Below are 23017 nucleotides of genomic sequence, written 5' to 3'. Positions count from 1 at the left end.
TTCCTAAAAATGAGGGGACCAGAACTGCACACAGTACTCCAAATGTGGCCTTACCAAGGTTTTGTACAGCTGCATCATCACCTCACGGCTCTTAAATTTAATCCCTCTGCTAATGAACGCTAGCACACCATAGGCCTTCTTCACAGCTCTATTCACTTGAGTGTCAACTTTCAAAGATCGATGAACATAGACCCCAAGATCTCTCTACTCCTCCACATTGCAAAGAACCCTACCGTTAACCCTGTATTCCACATTCATATTTGTCCTTCCAAAATGGACAACCTCACACTTTTCAAGGTTAACTCCATCTGCCACTTCTCAGCCCAGCTCTGCATCCTATCTATGTCTCTTTGCAGCCGACAACAGCCTCCTCACTATCCACAACTCCACCAATCTTCGTACCGTCTGCAAATTTACTGACCCACCCTTCAACTCCCTCATCCAAGTCATTAATGAAAATCCAAACAGCAGAGGACCCAGAACTGATCCCTGCGGTACGCCACTGGTAACTGGGCTCCAGGCTAAATATTTGCCATCCACACCACTCTTTGTCTTCTATCGGTTAGCCAGTTTGTTATCCAACTGGCCAAATTCCCACTATCCCATGCCTCCTTACTTTCTGCACAAGCCTACAATGGGGAACCTTATCAAATGCCTTACTAAAATCCATGTACACTACATCCACTGCTTTACCTTCATCCACATGCTTGGTCACCTCCTCAAAGAAGTCAATAAGACTTGTAAGGCAAGACCTACCCCTCACAAATCCGTGCTGACTATCCCTAATCAAGCAGTGGCCTTTCCAAATGCTCAGAAATCCTATCCCTCAGTACCCTTTCCATTACTTTGCCTACCACCGAAGTAAGACTAACTGGCCTGTAATTCCAGGATTATCCCTATTCCCTTTTTTGAACAGGGGGCACGACATTCGCCACTCTCCAATCCTCTGGTACCACCCCTGTTGACAGCGAGGACGAAAAGATCATTGCCAACGGCTCTGCAATTTCATTTCTTGCTTCCCATAGAATCCTTGGATATATCCCGTCAGGCCCGGGGATCTTGTCTGTCCTCAAGTTTTTCAAAACGCGCAACACATCTTCCTTCCTAACAAGTATCTCCTCGAGCTTATCAGTCTGTTTCACACTGTCCTCTCCAACAATATGGCCCCTCTCGTTTGTAAATACTGAAGAAAAATACTTGTTCAAGACCTCTCCTATCTCTTCAGACTCAATACACAATCTCCCGCTACTGTCCTTGATCGGACCTATCCTCGCTCTAGTCATTCTCATATTTCTCACATGTGTAAAAGGCCTTGGGTTTTCCTTGATCCTACCTGCCAAAGATTTTTCATGCCCTCTCTTAGCTCTCCTAATCCCTTTCTTCAGTTCCCTCCTGGCTATCTTGTATCCCTCCAGCGCCCTGTCTGAACCTTGTTTCTTCAGCCTTACATAAGTCTCCTTCTTCCTCTGAACAAGACATTCAACCTCTCTTGTCAACCATGGTTCCCTCATTCGACCATCTCTTCCCTGCCTGACAGGGACATACATATCAAGGACACGTCGTATCTGTTCCTTGAACAAGTTCCACATTTCAATTGTGTCCTTCCCTGACAGCCTATGTTCCCAACTTCTGCACTTCAATTCTTGTCTGACAGCATCGTATTTACCTTTCCCCCAATTATAAACCTTGCCCTGTTGCACGCACCTATCCCTCTCCATTACTAAAGTGAAAGTCACAGAATTGAGGTCACTATCTCCAAAATGCTCCCCCACTAACAAATCTATCACTTGGCCTGGTTTATTACCAAGTACCAAATCCAATATGGCCTCCCCTCTGGTCGGACAATCTACATACTGTGTTAGAAAAGCTTCCTGGACACACTGCACAAATACCACCCCATCCAAACTATTTGATCTATTATTTGGGAAGTTGAGGTCACCCATGACTGCTATGATTTTTGCACCTTTCCAAAATCTGTTTCCCAATCTGTTCCTCCACATCTCTGCTGCTATTGGGGGGCCTATAAAAAAAAAAACTCCCAACAAGGTGACTGCTCCTTTCCTATTTCTGACTTCAACCCATACTACCTCAGTAGGCAGTTCCTTCTCGAACTGCCTTTTTGCAGCTGTTATGCTATCTCTAATTAATAATGCAACCCCCCCCAACCCCCACCTCTTTTACCACTCTCCCTAATCTTATTGAAACATCTATAACCAGGAACTTCCAACAACCATTTCTGCCCCTCTTCTATCCAAGTTTCCGTGATGGCCACCACATCGTAGTTCCAAGTACCGATCCATGCCTTAAGTTCACCCACCTTATTCCTGATGCTTCTTGCGATGAAGTATACACACTTCAACCCATCTCCATGCCTGCAAGTACTCTCCTTTGTCAGTGTTACCTTCCCCACTGCCTCACTACACGCTTTGACGTCCTGAACATCGGCTACCTTAGTTGCTGGACTACAAGTCCGGTTCCCATTCCGCTGCCAAATTAGTTTAAACCCTCCCGAAGAGTACTAGAAAAACTCCCTCCCAGGATATTGGTGCCCCTCTGGTTCGGATGCAACACGTCCTGCTTGTACAGGTCCCACCTTCCCCAGAATGCGCTCCAATTATCCATATATCTGAAGCCCTCCCTCCTACACCATTCTTGCAGCCACGTGTTCAACTGCACTCTCTCCCTATTCCTAGCCTCGCTATCACGTGGCACCACAACAAATCAGAGATGACAACTCTGTCTGTCCAGGCCTTTAACTTCCAGCCTAACTCCCTAAACTCGTTTATTACATCCACACCCCTTTTCCTACCTACGTCGTTGGTACCAATGTGCACCACGACTTCTGGCTGTTCACCCTCCCCCTGAAGGATCCTTAAGACATGATCCGAGACATCCCTGGCACCCGGGAGGCAACATACCTTCCGGGAGTCTCACTCGCGACCACAGAATCTCTTATCTATTTCCCTAACCATTGAGTCTCCTATCACTATTGCTTTTCTAATCTCCCCCTTTCCGTCTGAGCCCCAGAGCCAGACTCAGTGCCAGATCTGGCCGCTAGGGCCTTCCCATGGTTGGTCATCCCCCCCCACCCCCCAACAGCATCCAAAACGGTATACTTGTTTTGAAGGGGAACGGCCACGAGGGATCCCTGCACTGTCTGCCCGTTCGTTTTCTTTCCTCTGACTGTAACCCAGCTACTCTTGTCCTGTACCTTGGGTGTGGCTATCTCCCTGTAACTCCCTCTGTAACTATTATCCCCTCTGCCTCCCGGATGATCCAATGTTCACCCAACTCCAGCTCCAGTTCCCTAACATGGTCTCTGAGGAGCTGGAGTTGGGTGCACTTCCCGCAGGTATAGTCAGCGGGGACACCGGTGGTATCCCTCACCACCCACATCCTACAGGAGTAGCATGCAACTGCCCTAGCTTCCATCCCCTCTTACCTTACAGAATACAGCTGCACTGTGGACCAACTGGAACTCCGCCCTCCGACTCTGCTCCCAGTCAGCTGTACTCTCTGTAAACTCCCGGCTCCCTTCACGCTCTTTGAGGAAATATAGGAAATTAAATGAAAGAAGCACCTTGCTCCCTCCTCATCTAACTCCCTCAGTCACCAAACTCTCACTATAGCACTCAAATGCACCCAAATTCAGCACTCCCTCAGTCACCAAACTCTCACTATAGCACTCAAATGCACCCAAATTCAGCACTCCCTCAGTCACCAAACTCTCACTTTAGCACTCAAATGCACCCAAATTTAGCACTCGGTGCAAACAAAATCTGCACTGTAACTAGCTCAGATTTATACTGTGAATCTGGCCTCTGAAAACTGGCCTAATCCAATTAACTAATTAACAAGCTCCAGCTGCAAGTAGTTACAAGTAGAACCTTTGTTTAAATCCGATTGAAAATGCACCTTCTTCTCAACCAAACAGCAATTTATTAAGTTAATTAACTAAATAAAAGACTAGACTTTAGATAAAAATTAAAAATAAACCCTTAATATCCTTCAGTCACCAAACTCTCACTATAGCACTCAAATGCACCCAAATTCAGCACTCAGTGCAAACCTGATAGTAGGGGATTCAGCGATAATAATGCTATTGAATGTCATGTGGAATTGGTTAGATTTTCTCTTGTTGGAGATGATTATTGCCTGGCACCCATCTGGGGGGAATGTTATTTGCCACTTGTCATCCCAAGCCTGATTGTCATCCAGGTCTTGCTGCATTTGCACTTAGACTGTTTGAGTGTCTGAGGCTTTGTGAATGGTGGCGAACATGATGAAATCATCAGTGAACATCCTCCTATTGATGTTATGATGAAAGGAAGGTCATTGATGAAGAATCTGTCGATGGTTGGGCTGAGGGCACTACCCTGATGAACTCCTGTAGCAATGTCCAGGGACTGAGATGATTGGCGTTCAACAACCACAACCACTTTTCTTTTATTTTATTTAATTTTTTTTTTAAATTTAGATTACCCAATTATTTTTTCCAATTAAGGGGCAATTTAGCGTGGCCAATCCACCTACTCTGCACATTTTTGGGTTGTGGGGGCGAAACCCACGCAGACACGGGGAGAATGTACAAACTCCACACAAACAGTGACCCAGAGCCGGGATCGAACCTGGGACCTCAGCGCTGTGAGGCGGTTGTGCTAACCACTAGGCCACCGTGCTGCCCTTCTTTTATTTTATTTTTTAAAATATTTTTTTATTCTCCTTTTTCACATTTTCTCCCAAATTTTCACCCAACAATAAACAATAATCAGTAACAAATGTAATGTTAATCACCATATCAATAATAGCGATCCCATCCTCCCACCAAACCCCAGACATTAGCCTGCAATTAACATAAACAAATGACCAAAAGGAGTCAGGAATCACCCATAGTCACAATTAACACATACAGTCCCTCACCCCCCCCCCCCAACCCTTCGAGCACTCTCCCACCGCTAACGTTCGATGTGATCCAATTCTCGAAAGTACATAATGAATAATGCCCATGAATTGTAGAACCCCTCTATCCTTCCCCTCAGTTCAAATTTGACCTTTTCAGGAGAAGAATTCCAGCAGGTACCCCCCCCCCCCCCCCCCCTCCCTCTATGCCAGGGCACAGGGGTGGAGAGGTTGATCTCCACCCTAACAGGATCCGCCTTCGGGCAATCAACGAGGCGAAGGCTACAACATCTGCCTCTGCCCCAGTCTCCAACCCCGGCTGATCCGACACCCTGAATATGGCCTCCTGAGGGCCTGGGTCCAGTTTCACGTGCACCACTTTAGAGATTACCCTAAACACCTCCTTCCAGTAATCCTCCAACTTTGGACAGGGCCAAAACATATGAACGTGGTTTGCGTTCCCCCTCCCCCGCAACGTTGACACACATCTTCTACCCCTTCAAAGAGGCGGCTTATCCTCGTCCTTGTAAGGTGTGCTCACCACCTTCAGCTGTATCAGCCCCGAGGTGGAGGCGTTCACACGCCGGAGAACCTCACACCAGAACCCCTCCTACATACCCTCTCCCAACTTTTCCTCCCACTTTGCCTTGATCCCTTCTAATGACACCTTCTCCTCCTCCAAAATAGCTCCGTAAACCCCTGTCATCAACACCTCCTCCAGCAATGTGGAAGACGGCTCTACTGGGAAGCTCTGTATCTCCTTTCTGGCAGTCTCGAACCTGCATGTATCTAAATATTTCCCCCTGCGCCAGCCCATAATTCGCTCCCAGCTCCTTCAATCCCACAAAACGACCCCAAGAAACAAATCTTTTAGTGTCCTAATTCCTTTCTCCTCCCATCTCTGAAATTTCGATCCCACTTCCCTGGACCACCTTCCTTTTATGATAGGTATGACCTCAACCAGTTGAAAGTTTCCTCCCTGCTTCGCATTGACTTCAATTTTGCCAGGGTTCCTTCATGCCACATCCATTCAAATGCTGCCTTCACGTCAAGTGCAGTCAGTCTCAACTCATCGTATGCCTACCATGCAGCAGTTCTACATTAATTTGATCATGGATTGGTAATACTGTGATCATGTATGGGTAATACAAAGTTTCAAGGGGTAGATATTCATTATTTTCATAGTAACTTCATTGCAGTGTTAATGTAAGTCAACTTTTGACAATAAAGATTATTATTATTATCCTTCTAACATCAAGCTGTAAACTACAGCCTCTAGGGCAAATCAAAGTCTACAAAATACCTGAAAAGGAATAACATATAATAGGCTAGAAAATATTCTAAAAATGTTGCTGAATCGACTTGGACAGCTACCGTGTAAAATTACACCATGGTGGTATTAATATATGTAGACTGGGGTGGCAAACGCAAGGGGAAGTTAACCCATCTGTAATGGTGTCAGCCATGGATCAGTGGATAACACTTCCTCCTCTGAGTAAGGAGATTGTGGGTTTAAGCCACAATCCAGACGTCAGGTACTGGACCGCCTTTTTCGAGGCCATGTCCAAGGATGTGGAGATGAGGGTGGAGCCATGCCCACTAGTGGCAGTCTTTGGGGTATCCGAACAGCAAGAACTCTTTCCGGGGAGAGGGACAGATGCCCTAGCCTTTGCCTCCCTGATCACCCGCTGAAGACTCCTGCTCGGTTGGAGATCAGCCGCACCGCCCAAGGCTGCAGACTTGCTGACCGATCTAGCGGAATTCCTCAAATTGGAAAACCTAAAATTCACCATCAGAGGTGGTTTCCGCTAAACATGGGAGCAATTGATCAACCTGTTCGAAGACCTGTTCGTGGCTAGCAACCAATAGAGATGGGGGGAACTGAAAGACAAAAGATGAAGAGCATGTGGGAGGGAACCAGAGAAGGCAGGGGGGGAGACACCACCCAGAGCACAGGGGAGGCCAGGCAGAGGGACCAAAGGCTACCTAAGGGGGGGTGGCCACAGCAACAACAGGCAGGCGTACCTGGGTGACCTCAAACAAGCCTCAGTATGTTTTAATACCATGAGGCCACGTGTAAATAGTGAACAATGCGGTTGGGATAACTCGGGGCCCAATGCTCACAGGCCTCAGATCTGTATCTTTGTTTCCTATGTATTTATACCGGATTTCTTTGTTTCCCCATTTCCGTTTAGTTTCACACTGTTTTCCTTAGATCTTCCGTTTTCTTTTGTATTTAAATCTTTATTCAATAATGTTACAAGCAAAATCAATAAAAACATATTTCAAAAAGATAAATAGCAACAGTTCACTGGAAAACAAACCCTAAATCAGTGACAACCATTTTATAATGGTTCCAGAATAACTGTTATCCATATATCTTGACCTACTTTCTTATAGTTAAACTTTTGTGATTACACAGATCTTGTTTTTCTTTCACTTTCTTGTTGCTTGATAAAGATCTTTCTATTCTCAGTTAAACTGAGTGAATCAGGAGCACAGTGCAGCAGGTGAGAATAACATTAAAAGCACAGAGCTAGAATTTTCACTTTGGGTGCAGTCGGTGATTCAAGTGCAAATTGTGTCAAACAAACGTGCAAGTTTTGAAAAGGCTTTTTCTCAGGCTGAAACATCATTTGCATATTTAATCTTTCATAGGGTATGGGTGTCGCTGGCAAAGTCAGCATTTGCTGCCCATCCCTAATTGTCCTTGAACTGAATGGTTTGTTACACCACTTCAGAGGGCAGTTAAGAGTCAACCACCTTGCTGTCTGGAGTCACAAGTAGGCCAGACAAGATAAGGATGGCAGATTTCCTTCCCGAAAGGACATTAGTGAGCCAGATGGGTTTTTACAACAAGCAATGATAGTTTATGGTCACCGTCGCTGAGACTAGCCTTCAATTCTAGATTTTATTAAATTAATTTAAATTCCATCAGCTACCATGGTGGGATTTGAACCTGTGTCCCCTGGATATTAGCCTGGCCTCTGGATTATAACTCTAGTGACATTACCACTACCTCACGGAACATAAAATCTGCCCTGAACCAGCTCAATTTGGCAACATTTTAAGATGTATTTTTCATAAATTCTGCTTGAAAACTGTTCCTTAATATATTGAAAAGTGTCAACTTTTGATCAACAAAGCTGTAAATGTGTTTACCACAAATAAAATAAGCATTTTAGATCACAGTGTACGCCACCTTTTTACAGCCTTTTCTTTGCAGCTGCAATCAAGCTCAGTCTATTCAGTCATGCCCATCAACAACAAATAAAATCGGTCCAAAGTCTATGGCAGCCATTACTGCCTCAGAACTCGTCACCCCCAAAATCTCATGGAGGTCATGACCCACAATTTGGGAGGCCCTGCTGTCCAGAAATGAAGCAACGTGAAAATTCAGAAGATAGGTCAGAGGAAAGGAATAATGAGTTATGAGAAAGAAAAATTACAGCAATAAAAGTGAGGAAGGACAAAAACATGAGAAGCAATGTAACAGAATTGTTTTTCAAATTTAGGGTACCCAATTATTTTTTCCCAATTAAGGGGCAATTCAGCATGGCCAATCCACCTAACCTGCACATCTTGGGGTTGTGGGGGTGAAACCCAAGCAGACACGGGGAGAATGTGCAAAAATGTAATGTAACAGAAATGTGGAAGAAAATGAAAATGCTGAATGGTGTCAAGAGGCTGAATCTTTAATTTTAAAAAATTGTCAGTAAAAGAATGAAACGGAAAGTTAGAAATCTTCTTTTCTTGCACGGAGAGCATTAGAACATTCAATGCTTTAAATAAGTGCCTATTGAATTATTTCAGAAGGAACTAGATAACTAGTTTAAAAGAAAGAACATGAAAGCATATAGAAAAAAGGACAAAGGAATTGAATTTGAATAGATAACTATACTTAATCCAGTTGAATGTTTCCTTTTAATATTGTCTTTTGTGCAGTCCATTAGGAAAAAAAAGTTACAAATACTGATAATAGGGTAAAGCCCTAATTTTGCACTTTGGCAGATTTGGGAAGTTCCCACCTTAGCAACCCCCTTGACCTTTTTGAGCAAATGGTATCATTCATGTGAAATCAACACACTGTGGTGCACCTAAACCTCTACAAGACATTTGATAAAGTTCCATTCAGCAAGTTATTAATGATGTTTAAATGTGTAGGGATTTCAGTGTAAATCTTGGAAATGGGTAAGAAATGGGCTCACAGATTAACAGCAATGGATAGTTGTTAAAAGGTGAGGGGAGTCACAAAAGCAAGCCCTAGAGATCAAACCATTTTTAACCTGCATCAATGAATTGGGTTCAAAAGCTAATGTAAGTTGGTCAAATTTATAGACTTTTTAAGAGTACCTAATTCATTTTTTTTCCAATTAAGGGGCAATTTAAGCCAATCCACCTACCCTGCACATCTTTGGATTGTGGGGGTTGAGACCCAAGCAGACACGGGGAGAATGTGCAAACTCCACACGGACAGTGACATGGGGTCTGGATCGAACTGGGGTCCTCGGTGCCGTGAGGTAGCACAGTGCTAACCACTGCGCCTCGTGCCGCCCACTGGTCACATTTATAGATGATTCTTAACTACAAACACCAGATTGACAGGCAGGTTCGGAGAAACTACTAAATCAGAAGTGGGGATGTTTGCGGATGACTGCACGGTGTTCAGCACCATTTGCGACTCCTCAGATAATGAAGGAGTCCCTGTCCAAATGTAGCAAGACCTGGACAAGACATGCTTGGGCTGACAAGTGGCAAGTTATATTCGTGCCACACAAGTGTCAGGCAATGACCATCTACTACAAGAGAGGATCTAACCATCACCCCTGGACATTCAATGGCATTACCACCGTTGAATCCCCCACTATCAACATCCTGGGGGTTACCATTGATCAGAAACTGAACTGGACTAGCACCATTAATACTGTAGCTACCATGGCAGGTCAAAGGCTAGGAATCCTACGGTGAGTAACTTACCTCTTGACCCCCCCCCCCCCCCCCCCTCCCCCAAAGCCTGTCAACCATCTACAAGGCACAAGTCAGGAGTATAATGGAATACTCTCCACTTGCCTGGATGAATGCAGCTCCAGCAACACTCAAGAAACTTGACACAATCCAGGACAAAGCAACCCGCTTGATTGCTCCTCCTTCCACAAACATTCAAACCCTCCACCACCGCCGAACAGTGGCAGCCGTGTGTACCATCTACACGATGCACCGCAGTGACTCGCCAAGGTTCCTTCGATAACACCTCCCAAACCCATGACTACTACCATCTAGAAGGACAAGAGCAGCAGATACCTGGGAACCCCATCACCTGGAGGTTCCCCTCCAAGTCACTCACCACCCTGACTTGGAAATATATCGCTGTTCTTTCACTGTCGCTGGGGCAAAATCCTGGAACTCCCTCCCTAACAGCACAGTGGGTGTACCAACACCTGAAGGACTGCAGCGGTTCAAGAAAGCAACTCACCACCACCATCTGAGGGCAACTAAGGATGGGCAATAAATGCTGGCTTAACCAGCGACACCAAATCTCGTAAATTATTTTTTTTTTAAAGTCTCAAATTTTGGGTCCAGTGAGTATGAGGAGAAATATTCTCCACGAGAAGGGCAGAGCCCCGTATATGCGAAAGGTAGAGGAGAGTGTTGAGGGGCAGGAAGGTCATGGGGGCCATGAATTGAGCTATCTGGAGATGAACAAGGACCAAAGCAGAAGGAGACTGACTCTCCAGGCAGATAGAGATTGTGTCCTGGCCACGGAAGACCTCACACCTCGCTGCACTGCTCGCCATTATCTGTAAAAACCTTTTGTCCCCGGCTCCTTCCATAGATCAGTTTTGGACGTGGGTGGCATCTTGCAAGTGGCTGCTCACTACTGCATCATAGGTAATAGATGCCATATTTGGGAGAGCCGGACAGATTCAGCAGGTGAGGGCGTAATGGATTCTGCCTCAATCATTAATTCCCCTCCAGGTACAGGCCATAATCTCAGGCAATCATGTGGCCACCCAGGAGGACAGCATAGTCTGGAGCTCACTTTGAGCTGCTGTGAGAACATATCCACTTTTAATACCAATGAAGATTTCACATCTATCCAGAAGATTCAGTCCTCTTACAAGGACCCTCGCTCCCCTTCACCACTTCTTCTCTCTTCTGTTCCATTAAAAAAAATTGAAGCTGACCTGTCTTGCCTCATCTGTCAATATTTACATAGTGTTCAATAAGAGAAGAATTGCATATATACAGGTGAACTAAACCCCAATGCCCCGCTCAGCATTCTGCCCATGCAGTAGTCTCTGCTCTCGGCCGCTTATACCCATTGCTCTCCTTGTGGCCTTGGATGAGATAGAGAGAACCTGCTCACTTATCTTATTTTTCACCTGAGATTCACGTGATCGTTGTCCTCGGCATGGAGGCACGGGGAGGCGGAGGGGCTGCTGCATGGGGCAGATTCTATCATTGGGCCTTGCTGCGCAGATAGTCCCTCAGTCAGAGGCCAGCAAGGAAGCCAATGATGACAATGATGCACTGTGAGGAATGGCACCCTCAATCTCTCTGGTAACGGGCACAGATGGCTGGGGGGGGGGGGGAGCACCAGCTGGGACACAGCTGCCCGTTCCTCCAGCATCACTGGCCAGTTAAGGCTGCAGCATGCATTCTGTGAATATCAAAGTGCAGTTCCTATCTGCATTCAGAGCGCTGCTGCATATGGCTTTCAATGAGATTGGTCACTCTCAATGCAGAAGCACATGCATTCAAAACCTTGAATCATGGAGGTGCACATCTGCTGAACTGATGCCTCCTCTCTCACCAGATGACTGTGCGTTGCCTCGGGGAACTCTGACATATGGGAACACATCTGGTTTGCTGGTCTCATACAAACTCCCTTCTTGTGATTCCTAACCCCTAAATCTGTGCCAGCTGATCAGGGCTGTGTCTGTCCTCCATCCTTCAAGTGGGACTTTCCATAGTAGCCTCTACCTCTGTCATCCTCTCCTGCTCACTTGTGATGTGTTCATCACCCAATACCACCTAATCTATGCACATGCGAGGACCCACCAACATAATTGTATCTGAGCTGGTCGAAGATGCATGTGAAAGGAGGCATGGTGATTGCTCTGAGGTATCGTCTTGCAGCACTTAGTCCAATAAAGATACAACAATCTGTATTTCGTCCTCAATGTTTGAACCTGTGGAAAACATAAAGCGATCATAAGAGCTAGTCTTAGAGAGCAGAGGTCTCTGTAGTTTCCGAGGCTTCCCAATGCAGCTGTGGCTTTGTCATGTTGTCAGATGGGTAAAGTGCACTGCACTCCCTTAATCTATGTATTGCAGTTTCTATTCACCCTGTCCACCAGGGATGCCCACTTCACCTTCTCCAACTTGCTTGTGGTCAGCCACCCTGATGCTCTCTATTCGGGTCTCTTGCATGGTGGTGATAATATGACAGGGAACCCTGTCTCCACTCTGCACCTTTTCTTGGACAGAATGTGCCCAATGCTCCTGCAAGAGCAAAAGAGAGAGAGATAAAGCCCTGCTGGTCACAACGGCCATGCTATCTGTTCACAGAGATAGGGAGCTACCGTATCAATGCTAACCAGTCCTCAGCTGTACTAGGGCTCTGGGCCCTCCTGAGGGGCCAGTAAGTACACAGGGAACATATTACTCCCATGATCAGGAGCAGTATTCACCCTCGGGCTCCTCAGCTGGACTGGCTGCTTGAGGTTGAATACCCAAGGGGACCATCTTGAGGGTCTGGCATTGCATTCAGCTTGCCAGAGAGAAGGTAATTGAACCGTTTTTTTCTGCACGTCCTCCAGTTCATCCTTACCACACTCTGTCTGCTTATAGTCTCAGCCACCTCTATCCAGGCCTGCTTGGTTTGGGAGGGTGGCCTGCTCGTGCCGCCCTCCATAAAAAGAACCTCCTGCTTTCTCTCTCTGTCTTAAGGAGAATCTTTAGGTCTGTATTGTAGCCCTGCCTCGGATTTCAGCCCTCTATCCCTCCTGCTCCGTACGTACAGCAATTGATTCAGTAAAATGGTAACCATAGTAATTGCTATTTAAATTGGGCCTGTCCTCATTCAAACCCACCTCCATTTGTGCCCTTTGGTTGCTGATTGGTCACCCAATACGCCCTCTAGCCAATTACCAGATGCCCCCACGAAAATTGGGCCTGTAACTTCACTTCCGCCAGGGTAGGAATAGGACCCGAATAGAGCCCCAATGTCCATTTCCAGACCCCAGGAGGCGGATCAGGCTCAACAGGCAAGCCACACTACAATGCACCAGTTATTAATGATTGATAGCAGTCGTGATGCGTGCAAGACAAAAAGCTTTTTCAGCAATACTCAAGTTCTGTACGACCAAACGACTATTTGTATATCTGAGAGGTACTACAAAGACCAAATTCAGGATAGCAGTAACATGGTTTGACTTATGGGTAAGCTATCGATGGAATTTCTCCAAGTGTGTATTAAACCCAAGGTTGTGCCCGTTTCTATTTCCAGACGTGTCGAAAGTGCTAAAGTGAGACACAGTCCGATGATTCAGCGAGCGTTTGTGCAAGATCATATTGAACAGATTGGTAATGGGCTTACTCATTTATGCTGTGCCCCACACTGTGCATGGTATCAGGTGCACAAATTTCTTTAGCTTTTTCATTTGATCCATTTATGCCACTATGTTGCTTTAAGCTGAATATACTTCAACATCTGTGATTGTTAAAGAATATAACAGTTAAAATGCTTTCTGATGGCAGCAAATAAGATACCGCTTAATAGTCAAGAGATCTATTACTGACCTTGGAGGTAACCTCAAACATATTTCCAAGATTGGAATGACAGATCAAAATTTACCTGTTGTAAGCACATAAACATTTACAACAGCACACACTCACACTGTAAGTATATTGAAGCATATTTGTTTCTTTAGCGTGTCCTTTTATATTTATGGTAAGATGGGACATTTTACATTGAAAGTTATTTGACCTTCAGATTTCATAGATTTCATAGAATTTACAGCGCAGAAGGAGGCCATTCAGCCCATCGAGTCTGCACCGGCTCTTGGAAAGAGCACCCTACCCAAGGTCAACAACTCCATCCTATCCCCATAACCCAGTAACCCCATAACCCAGTAACCACACCCAACACTAAGGACAATTTTGGACACTAAGGGCAATTTTTCATTGGCCAATCCACCTAACATGCACATCTTTGGACTGTGGGAGGAAACCGGAGCACCCGGCGGAAACCCACGCACACACGGGGAGGATGTGCAGACTCCGCACAGACAGTGACCCAAGCCGGAATCGAACCTGGGACCCTGGAGCTGTGAAGCGATTGTGCTATCCACAATGCTACCATGGGTATGCAGTGGGGTGAATCCTCCACCAGCAGAATTCTCCGTTAGGCCAGCACTGTACCCCTGCCACGGGTTTTCCGGCAGCGTGGGGTGGCTATAATGGGAAATTCCATTTGCCAGAGGCAGGAATGGAGAAGCCCGCTGCCAGCAACAGCTCGCCGCTGAGAAACACGTGACTGGGGAGACAGAGAATTCACCCCAGTATTTTTCAACTTGCTTTCAATAGTCTAGATTACAAATGATGAAATATGAAAAAGGCATCACATCTCCTTTTCTGTTAAGTAGATGCAAAAACTATGAGTAAAATAACATTGTTCAGCTGAAATTAGTCCACTTACGATTTGACCAATTTTTGCTTGAACACGGAGTGCTGACTTAAATGAGCTATTAAAGAGCCAAAGTTCCATTAGCAGGAGATGGTCATAAACCAAAAGAAGTTCAAACATCAATTTTGTATCCTAACACAGCTGAATTATACTTTTGAGCTCATAAATCTATCCAAGCAGTATTGCAAAGATTTCATCATCAATCAATATTTTTTTTTAAGTAAATGAAATTTTGAAAAAGCCAAAAACAGGTTAATGCGGACCAGAATTCTCTGCAACTGATGAGCCCTGATGATGATTTTCTCGTGCGACTTTTTAACAAGTTTGTGAAGGATTGCTTTAACAAGACACAAACAGTGATGCACATTACTGAGGAGGGTCTCACCTTGGGACTAAGTGGCAGACTAATGAGGAGGCCGTGGCTTGGCTTCGGGGATTTACATTTGCTTAATAAATAATAAGGTTGTAAATTAGTTTACAAAATCATTGAAACTAATGCTAGGGAGCATGTTGGAATTTCTTGGTTAAGTACTGCATGGCTCCAGATTGTTGACAAACGCAATAAAACTTACTTGTGCAATTTCCATCAGGTACGTCCGACGTTCATCATTGGCCTTATGATAAGCCTGAAGAAAAAGATCGTTCAACGAAGAATGGCAATTAGCAAACTGATTGAATTATGTAATGAAAATTGATATTACTTCAGCCTAAGTTTTGTCTAACAGAAACTGCTGATTAGCCACAGGTGTGGCTATGGTGGTACTGTTTTAACCAAGCGCTTTCATATTTCGTTCAAAAGACCATTTCCCACGCACTATATGGGTAAATGTACTTGGTGTACGTATACGTAATTTTTTTTCTTTTAATTTAGAATACCCAATTCATTTCTTCCAATTAGGGGGCAATTTTAGCGTGGCCAATCCACCTAGCCTGCACATCTTTGAGCTGCGGCGGCGAAACCCACGCAAACATGGGGAAAATGTGCAAACTTCACACAGACAATGACCCAGAGCCGAGATTGAACCTGGGACCTCGGCGCCGTGAGGCAGAAGTGCCAACAACTACTGTGCCACCGTGCTGCCCTTGTGTATACTGATTAACAAACATCTACTATCATTCATGAACCAAAGAACATAAAAAATCATTAAATACCTGTACTCGCTTTTCGTGGAAAAACTTGTTTTAATTACCAATATTTTGCAGCTTAGGAGAAATGACCTAGAAATAAGTTGCTTATTGTTTAGAATAATGTATACATTATATCATTTCATATATATATATATATATATAATGCAGTCCATACCATTTAACAGATACTTGTTAATGAGCACATTTGTTTAAAACAACCAATAGCTCTGCTATATTGATTGATTCATTATATTTTTTAGTCAGAAGTTATATTACTTTATTGTAGCAGTTTAAATTGGGAGTGGGGGTGTGGCTCCTTTGCTGGCACTTCATAGACAAGAATTCACATTACAACAATTAAGAGAAAATGCTGGAAAATCCTCAGCAGATCTGGCACCATCTGTAGGGAGAGAAAAGAGCAAACGTTTCGAGTCCAGATGACCCTTTGTCAAAAACTTTTGAGAGGAGGCTTTTGACAAAGGGTCAATTGGACTTGAAAAGTTAGCTCTTTTCTCTCCCTACAGATGCTGCCAGACCTGTTGAGATTTTCCAGCATTTTCTCTTTGGTTTCAAATTCCAGCATCCGCAGTAATTTGCTTTTTTTACAACAATTAAATTTGGATGCAGTTTTGAAGAATATGCTAAAAGAAATAGTTATGTATTTAGACTTCATTTTTAAAAATGAGAATCACCAATGTTGCATCAGTTGTTTCAATATTAAGCCTCTGGGTTGGAGACCAGCAATTTCAAGTCTCTTAGTTCACAAACACTGGCTTGGAAAAATAAAGCATAATATTCCCATTACATAGGGCGCGATCTAATGAAAAACGTTTCTAAGCGTCATTTGTGGCGGGTTTTGGTGGAGGGTTTCCGTCGGCCACTGATCCCCTGGGAGACCCCACAAGACCCATTCCGTCTGGTTTGTGGAGACCAGTACGGAACAGCGCTCATCCAAAGTCTCCAAAGTGAAGGAGATAGATCCCAATGCTCGGGTACCTCAGAAATCTGCACATTAAAGTGAGACTAGCTGTCTTGCTTTAATATGCAGAGTTGCTCAAAAGTGATTCCGCCCACAATGGGCAGGATTTACATTGCAACGTCTCATGTGATATCATTAGATCTTGTGAGGCGTTGCGAGCTGGGTAGACCCCAGGAGTGGAGTCTCCCGGCTTCCATCAGCCACGCTGCGCCACGGCAAGCTGCCTTTCGGGTGCAGCATAGCTGTAAAATCGCGCTCTTAGAATTATTTTCATCACTGAGGAGCTGAACTCACCTGGCCAGACCGGCTCCTTTGAGATCGCGCTGCCATTTTGAAAGGCTCCCCACACACCCCACCCATGGGCAATGTCATCCTCACAACTGGATGGTAACCCACACCTCTCTCCCCCAAATAAGAACACCCCGCTATGAGGTCACTGAGGGCCCCCCTCTTCAGCAACCCCCCCCCCCCCTTTCCAGGACCCCCACCCTTCATCCCCTCCCCAACCGTCATTCCCCCCCACTTCCACCCTCCTTTCATGGGCATAGCCCCTCAGGCCCTGATCCTTGGCAGTGACATCCGGACTGTGGAACTGCCAGCCTGGCACCCTGGGAGTGTTCCTGCTGGCTATGTGGTGCCACCTGGCCAGTGCCAGGATGGCAGTGCCAAGGCATCAGCTGGGCAGTGCTGTGGTGCCCATGTTCTTGGGGGAGGAGGAGGGGACCACCCTGCACTATCTCTGATTACCCAATAGCCTCCGAGGACCATCGAGAATTGTTACTTTTAGAGAGTGGGTAATTGAAAGAGGTAGTGTATTGGAATGGTAGCCAACTGCAAAGGTAGAATCAGACTGGAAAAGTCAACCTGAATTGGAGTGGGAGACTGCAGAGCTGTTGAGCATCCAAAGATTTTCCTGCTGAAAAGAGCTCTATGGGTGGTCACCCAGAGGCTTTGCATTGAACCCACAAAGCTGAGAGGTGGCAGGGCCCAGTGCTGAAGCCACAGGCGACCTGCACTGTTGTTTTACATCAAGGAAAATTTGTTTCAGGGGAAAACCTTGGGAAAGATAATTTTTGAAAAGCAAGAAACATTGACACCATGTCAATTTCGGATCTAATTATGGATTGGAAGGGTCTGGATGTCCTCAGCGAATTCAAATTGTTTAGACAACTTATGGAGCTGTGCCTCTTGGGTCTTGCAGTTGCGAATGAAATACACAAATAATGAGTAGAATTCATATATATTTAGGACACCTATATTGTAGAATTGAGAAAATGGACACAGCTTCATGGACAGCCCTCTTTTCCTAGAAGCCTTCAGATATGAACAGCACTGGCTTGACAGCTCTGGACAGTAGACAGACCTTGTCTGTACCACGCACAAGATATCACGAGGGTCTCTCTTAATTACTTTGAAAGCAAGCAAAGGATTTTAGGGACGATAAATTATAGCTCTTAACTACATTATTCATTTACAAAGGAATCTTAAGTGAATCCATGATGGTATGGCTTGGTACCCATTTCTCCTTGCCCAGACATTCCTAAAGCTCAGCTCAGCAAATCAGAATCAGACATTATAATAGGAGCATTACTGCAAAATTAGAAACAGACTATAGAAGTCTCTATTTCTCTGCAAAAGGTTTAAAATCACTTTTTGGGGGAAAAGTAGAAATAATTGGAGGAAAAATAGGAAAGAGGTTAAGAATGTGTTATGAGTACATGATGACCTGTTGTGAAGCTCACACTGTAAGAACAAAGAACAAAGAAAAGTACAGCACAGGAACAGGCCCTTTGGCCCTCCAAGCCTGTGCCGACCATGCTGCCCGTCTAAACTAAAATCGTCTACACTTCCTGGGTCCGTATGCCTCTATTCCCATCCTATTCATGTATTTGTCAAAATGCCCCTTAAATGTCACTATCGTCCCTGCTTCCACCACCTCCTCCGGCAGCATGTTCCAGGCACCCACTAAACTCTGTAAAAAAACTTGCCTCGTACATCTCATCTAAACCTTGCCCCTCGCACCTTAAACCTATGCCCCCTAGTAATTGACCCCTCTACCCTGGGAAAAAGCCTCTGACTATCCACTCTGTCTATGCCTCTCATAATTTTGCAGACCTCTATCAGGTTGCCCCCTCAACCTCTGTCATTCCAGTGAGAACAAACCGAGTTTATTCAACCTCCCCTCATAGCTAATGCCCTCCATACCAGGCAACAGCCTGGTAAATCTCTTCTGCACCCTCTCTAAAGCCTCCACATCCTTCTGGTAGTGTGGAGACCAGAATTGAACACTATACTCCAAGTGTGGCCTAACTAAGGTTCTATACAGCAGCAACATGACTTGCCAATTCTTAAACTCAATGCTCCGGCCAATAAAGGCAAGCATGAGAGAAGGTGCTTTTTCGGAGGTGCTTTTTAACCCTGGTAAGTGACTGGTATGTAGTTTTTCTTTTCGTTGTCTAATTTATTTATTTTTATTTTGAAATTGTAGTTGTATAAGTTTACATAAGGTTTGAAATGAAATGAATGAAATGAAAATTGCTTATTGTCACGAGTAGGCTTCAATGAAGTTACTGTGAAAAGCCCCTAGTCGCCACATTCCGGCGCCTATCCGGGGAGGCTGGTACGGGAAGGTTTAAGACATGGCAGGAGATCCCAGACCCGTGTCATGCTCCTCGTGTGCGATGTGGGAGCTCAGGGACATGTCCACTGTCCCTGGCTCTTTCACGTGCAAGAAGTGTGTTCAGTTGTAGCTCCTGTTAGACCGCTTGACGGCTCTGGAGCTGCGGATGGACTCACTTTGGAGCATCCGCGATGCTGAGGAGGTCGTGGATAGCACGTTTAGCGAGTTGGTCACACCGCGGGTGAAAGTTACTGAGGGAGATAGCGAATGGGTGACCAAAAGACAGAGCAAGAGTAGGAAGGCAGTGCAGGTGTCCCCTGCGGCCATCTCCCTGCAAAACATATACCGCTTTGGATACTGTTGGGGGAGATGGATCACCAGGGGAAGGCAGCAGCAAGGTTCATGGTACCATGGCTGGCTCTGCTGCACAGCAGGGCAGGAAGAAAAATGGCAGGGCTATAGTGATAGGGGACTCGATCGTAAGGGGAATAGACAGGCGGTTCTGTGGACGCAATCGAGACTCCAGGATGGTATGTTGCCTCCCTGGTGCAAGGGTCAAGGATGTCTCGGAGCGGCTGCAGGACATTCTGGGGGGGGGAGGGTGAACAGCCAGCTGTCGTAGTGCACACAGGCACCAACGATATAGGTAAAAAACGGGATGAGGTCCTACAAGTGGAATTCAGGGAGTTAGGAGTTAAACTAAAAAGTAGGACCTCAAAGTTAGTAATCTTAGGATTGCTGCCAGTGCCACGAGCTAGTCAGAGTAGGAATGTCAGGATAGATAGGATGAATGCGTGGCTCGAGAGATGGTGCAAGAGGGAGGGATTCAAATTCCTGGGGCATTGGGACCAGTTCTGGGGGAGGTGGGACCAGTACAAACCGGACGGTCTGCACCTCGGCAGGGCTGGAACCGATGTCCTAGGGGGGTGTTTGCTAGAGCTGTTGGGGAGGGTTTAAACTAATGTGGCAGGGGGATGGGAACCGATGCAGGAAGTTGGAAGGTAGTAAAACAGGGACAGAAGCAAAAGGAAGTAAGGGGAAAATGCAAGGCAGAGAAGGCATAGTCAAAAATCAAAAAGGGCGACAGTACAAGGTACAGTGACTGAGGGGAGCTCAGTGAATAGGCCCAGTAATACTAAAAGGAATACAACTGGAGATGTTAAGATTCAAAACAGAACAAAAGTGTACTTTACCTGAATGCTCGTAGTATTCGGAATAAAGTAAATGTGTTTTTACATAGAATTTACAGTGCAGAAGGAGGCCATTCAGCCCATCGAGTCTGCACCGGCTCTTGGAAAGAGCACCCGACCCAAGGTCAACATCTCCACCCTATCCCCATAACCCAGTAACCCCACCCAACACTAAGGGCAATTTTGGACACTAAGGGCAATTTATCAAGGCCAATCCACCTAACCTGCACATCTTTGGACTGTGGGAGGAAACCGGAGCACCCGGAGGAAACCCAAGCACACACAGGGAGGATGTGCAGACCGTGCAGGATGTGCAGAGGATGTCCACACAGACAGTGACCTAAGCCGGAATTGAACCAGGGACCCTGGAGCTGTGAAGCGATTGTGCTATCCACAATGCTACCGTGCTGCCCACTAATGGCACAAATCATCGTGAATGACTATGATTTAGTGGCCATTACTGAAACATGGTTAAAGGATGGTCACGACTGGGAGTTAAATATCCAAGAGTATCAAACTATTCGGAAGGACAGAGTGGATGGTAAGGGAGGTGGTGTTGCTCTGTTATTTAAGGATGACATCCGGGCAATAGTAAGGGATGACATCGGTGCTATGGAGGATAAGGTTGAATCCATTTGGGTGGAAATCAGGAATAGTAAGGCGAAAAAGTCACTGATAGGAGTAGTCTATCAGCCACCAAATAGTAACGTTATGGTGGGGCAGGCAATAAACAAAGAAATAACTGATGCATGTAGAAATGGTTCAGCAGTTATCATGGGGCATTTTAACCTACATGTCGATTGGTTTAACCAGGTCGGTCAAGGCAACCTTGAGGAGGAGTTTATAGAATGTATCCGCGATAGCTTCCTAGAACAGTATGTAATGGAACCTACGAGGGAACAAGCGGTCCTAGATCTTGTCCTGTGTAATGAGACAGGATTGATTCATGATCTCATAGTTAGGGATCCTCTCGGAAGGATCGATCACAATATGGTGGAATTTAAAATACAGATGGAGGGTGAGAAAGTAAAATCAAATACTACTGTTTTGTGTTTAAACAAAGGAGATTACAATGGGATGAGAGAAGAACTAGCTAAGGTAGACTGGGAGCAAAGACTTTATGGTGGAACAGTTGAGGAACAGTGGAGAACCTTCCAAGCGATTTTTCACAGTGCTCAGCAAAGGTTTATACCAACAAAAAGGAAGGGCGATAGAAAAAGGGAAAATCGACCGTGGATGTCTAAGAAAATAAGGGAGAGTATCAAATTGAAGGAAAAAGCATATAAAGTGGCAAAGATTGGTGGGGGACTAGAGGACTGAGAAATCTTTAGGGGGCAACAGAAAGCTACTAAAAAAGCTATAAAGAGTAAGATAGAGTATGAGAGTAAACTTGCTCAGAATATAAAAACAGACAGTAAAAGTTTTTACAAATATATAAAACAAAAAAGAGTGGCTAAGGTAAATATTGGTCCTGTAGAGGATGAGAAGGGAGTTTTAATAATGGGAGATGAGGAAATGGCTGAGGAACTGAACAGGTTTTTTGGGTCGGTCTTCACAGTGGAAGACACAAATAACATATCAGCGACTGATAAAAATGAGGCTATGACAGGTGAGGACCTTGAGAGGATTGTTATCACTAAGGAGGTAGTGATGGGCAAGCTAATGGGGCTAAAGGTAGACAAGTCTCCTGGCCCTGATGGAATGCATCCCAGAGAGCTAAAAGAGATGGCTAGGGAAATTGCAGATGCACTAATGATGATTTACCAAAATTCACTAGACTCTGGGATGGTCCCGGTGGATTGGAAATTAGCAAACATGACACCACTGTTTAAAAAAGGAGGTAGGCAGAGAGCGGGAAATTATAGGCCAGTGAGCTTAACTTCGGTAGTAGGGAAGATGCTGGAATCTATCATCAAGGAAGAAATAGCGAGGCATCTGGATAGAAATTGTCCCATTGGGCAGACGCAGCATGGGTTCATAAAGGGCAGGTCGTGCCTAACTAATTTAGTGGAATTCTTTGAGGACATTACCAGTGCAGTAGATAACGGGGAGCCAATGGATGTGGTATATCTGGATTTCCAGAAAGCCTTTGACAAGGTGCCACTCAAAAGGTTGCTGCATAAGATAAAGATGCATGGCATTAAGGGTAAAGTAGTAGCATGGATAGAGGATTGGTTAATTAATAGAAAGCAAAGAGTGGGGATTAATGGGTGTTTCTCTGGTTGGCAATCAGTAGCTAGTGGTGTCCCTCAGGGATCCGTGTTGGGCCCACAATTGTTCACAATTTACATAGATGATTTGGAGGTGGGGACCCAGGGCAATGTGTCCAAGTTTGCAGATGACACTAAGATGAGTGGTAAAGCGAAAAGTGCAGAGGATACTGGAAGTCTGCAGAGGGATTTGGATAGGTTAAGTGAATGGGCTAGGGTCTGGCAGATGGAATACAATGTTGACAAATGTGAGGTTATCCATTTTGGTAGGAATAACAGCAAACGGGATTATTATTTAAA

At 45.2% G+C, this 23017-nt stretch overlaps 1 protein-coding gene across 2 annotated transcripts in view; it reads right to left on the bottom strand.

The window, feature by feature from the left end:
* The window catches only part of ccdc169 (coiled-coil domain containing 169), a 127119-nt gene that overhangs the window by 26370 nt on the left and 77732 nt on the right, over positions 1-23017 (bottom strand). For both annotated transcript variants that reach the window (XM_038818897.1, XM_038818898.1), the window contains exon 6: positions 15163-15216. In XM_038818897.1, the coding sequence (XP_038674825.1) occupies positions 15163-15216 (54 nt within the window). The remainder of the gene's footprint in view (positions 1-15162; positions 15217-23017) is intronic.

Source organism: Scyliorhinus canicula, chromosome 14 (genome assembly GCF_902713615.1).
Source record: "Scyliorhinus canicula chromosome 14, sScyCan1.1, whole genome shotgun sequence".
NCBI classification, from domain to species: domain Eukaryota; kingdom Metazoa; phylum Chordata; class Chondrichthyes; order Carcharhiniformes; family Scyliorhinidae; genus Scyliorhinus; species Scyliorhinus canicula.
This window is presented reverse-complemented; position numbering and strand designations above follow the sequence as displayed.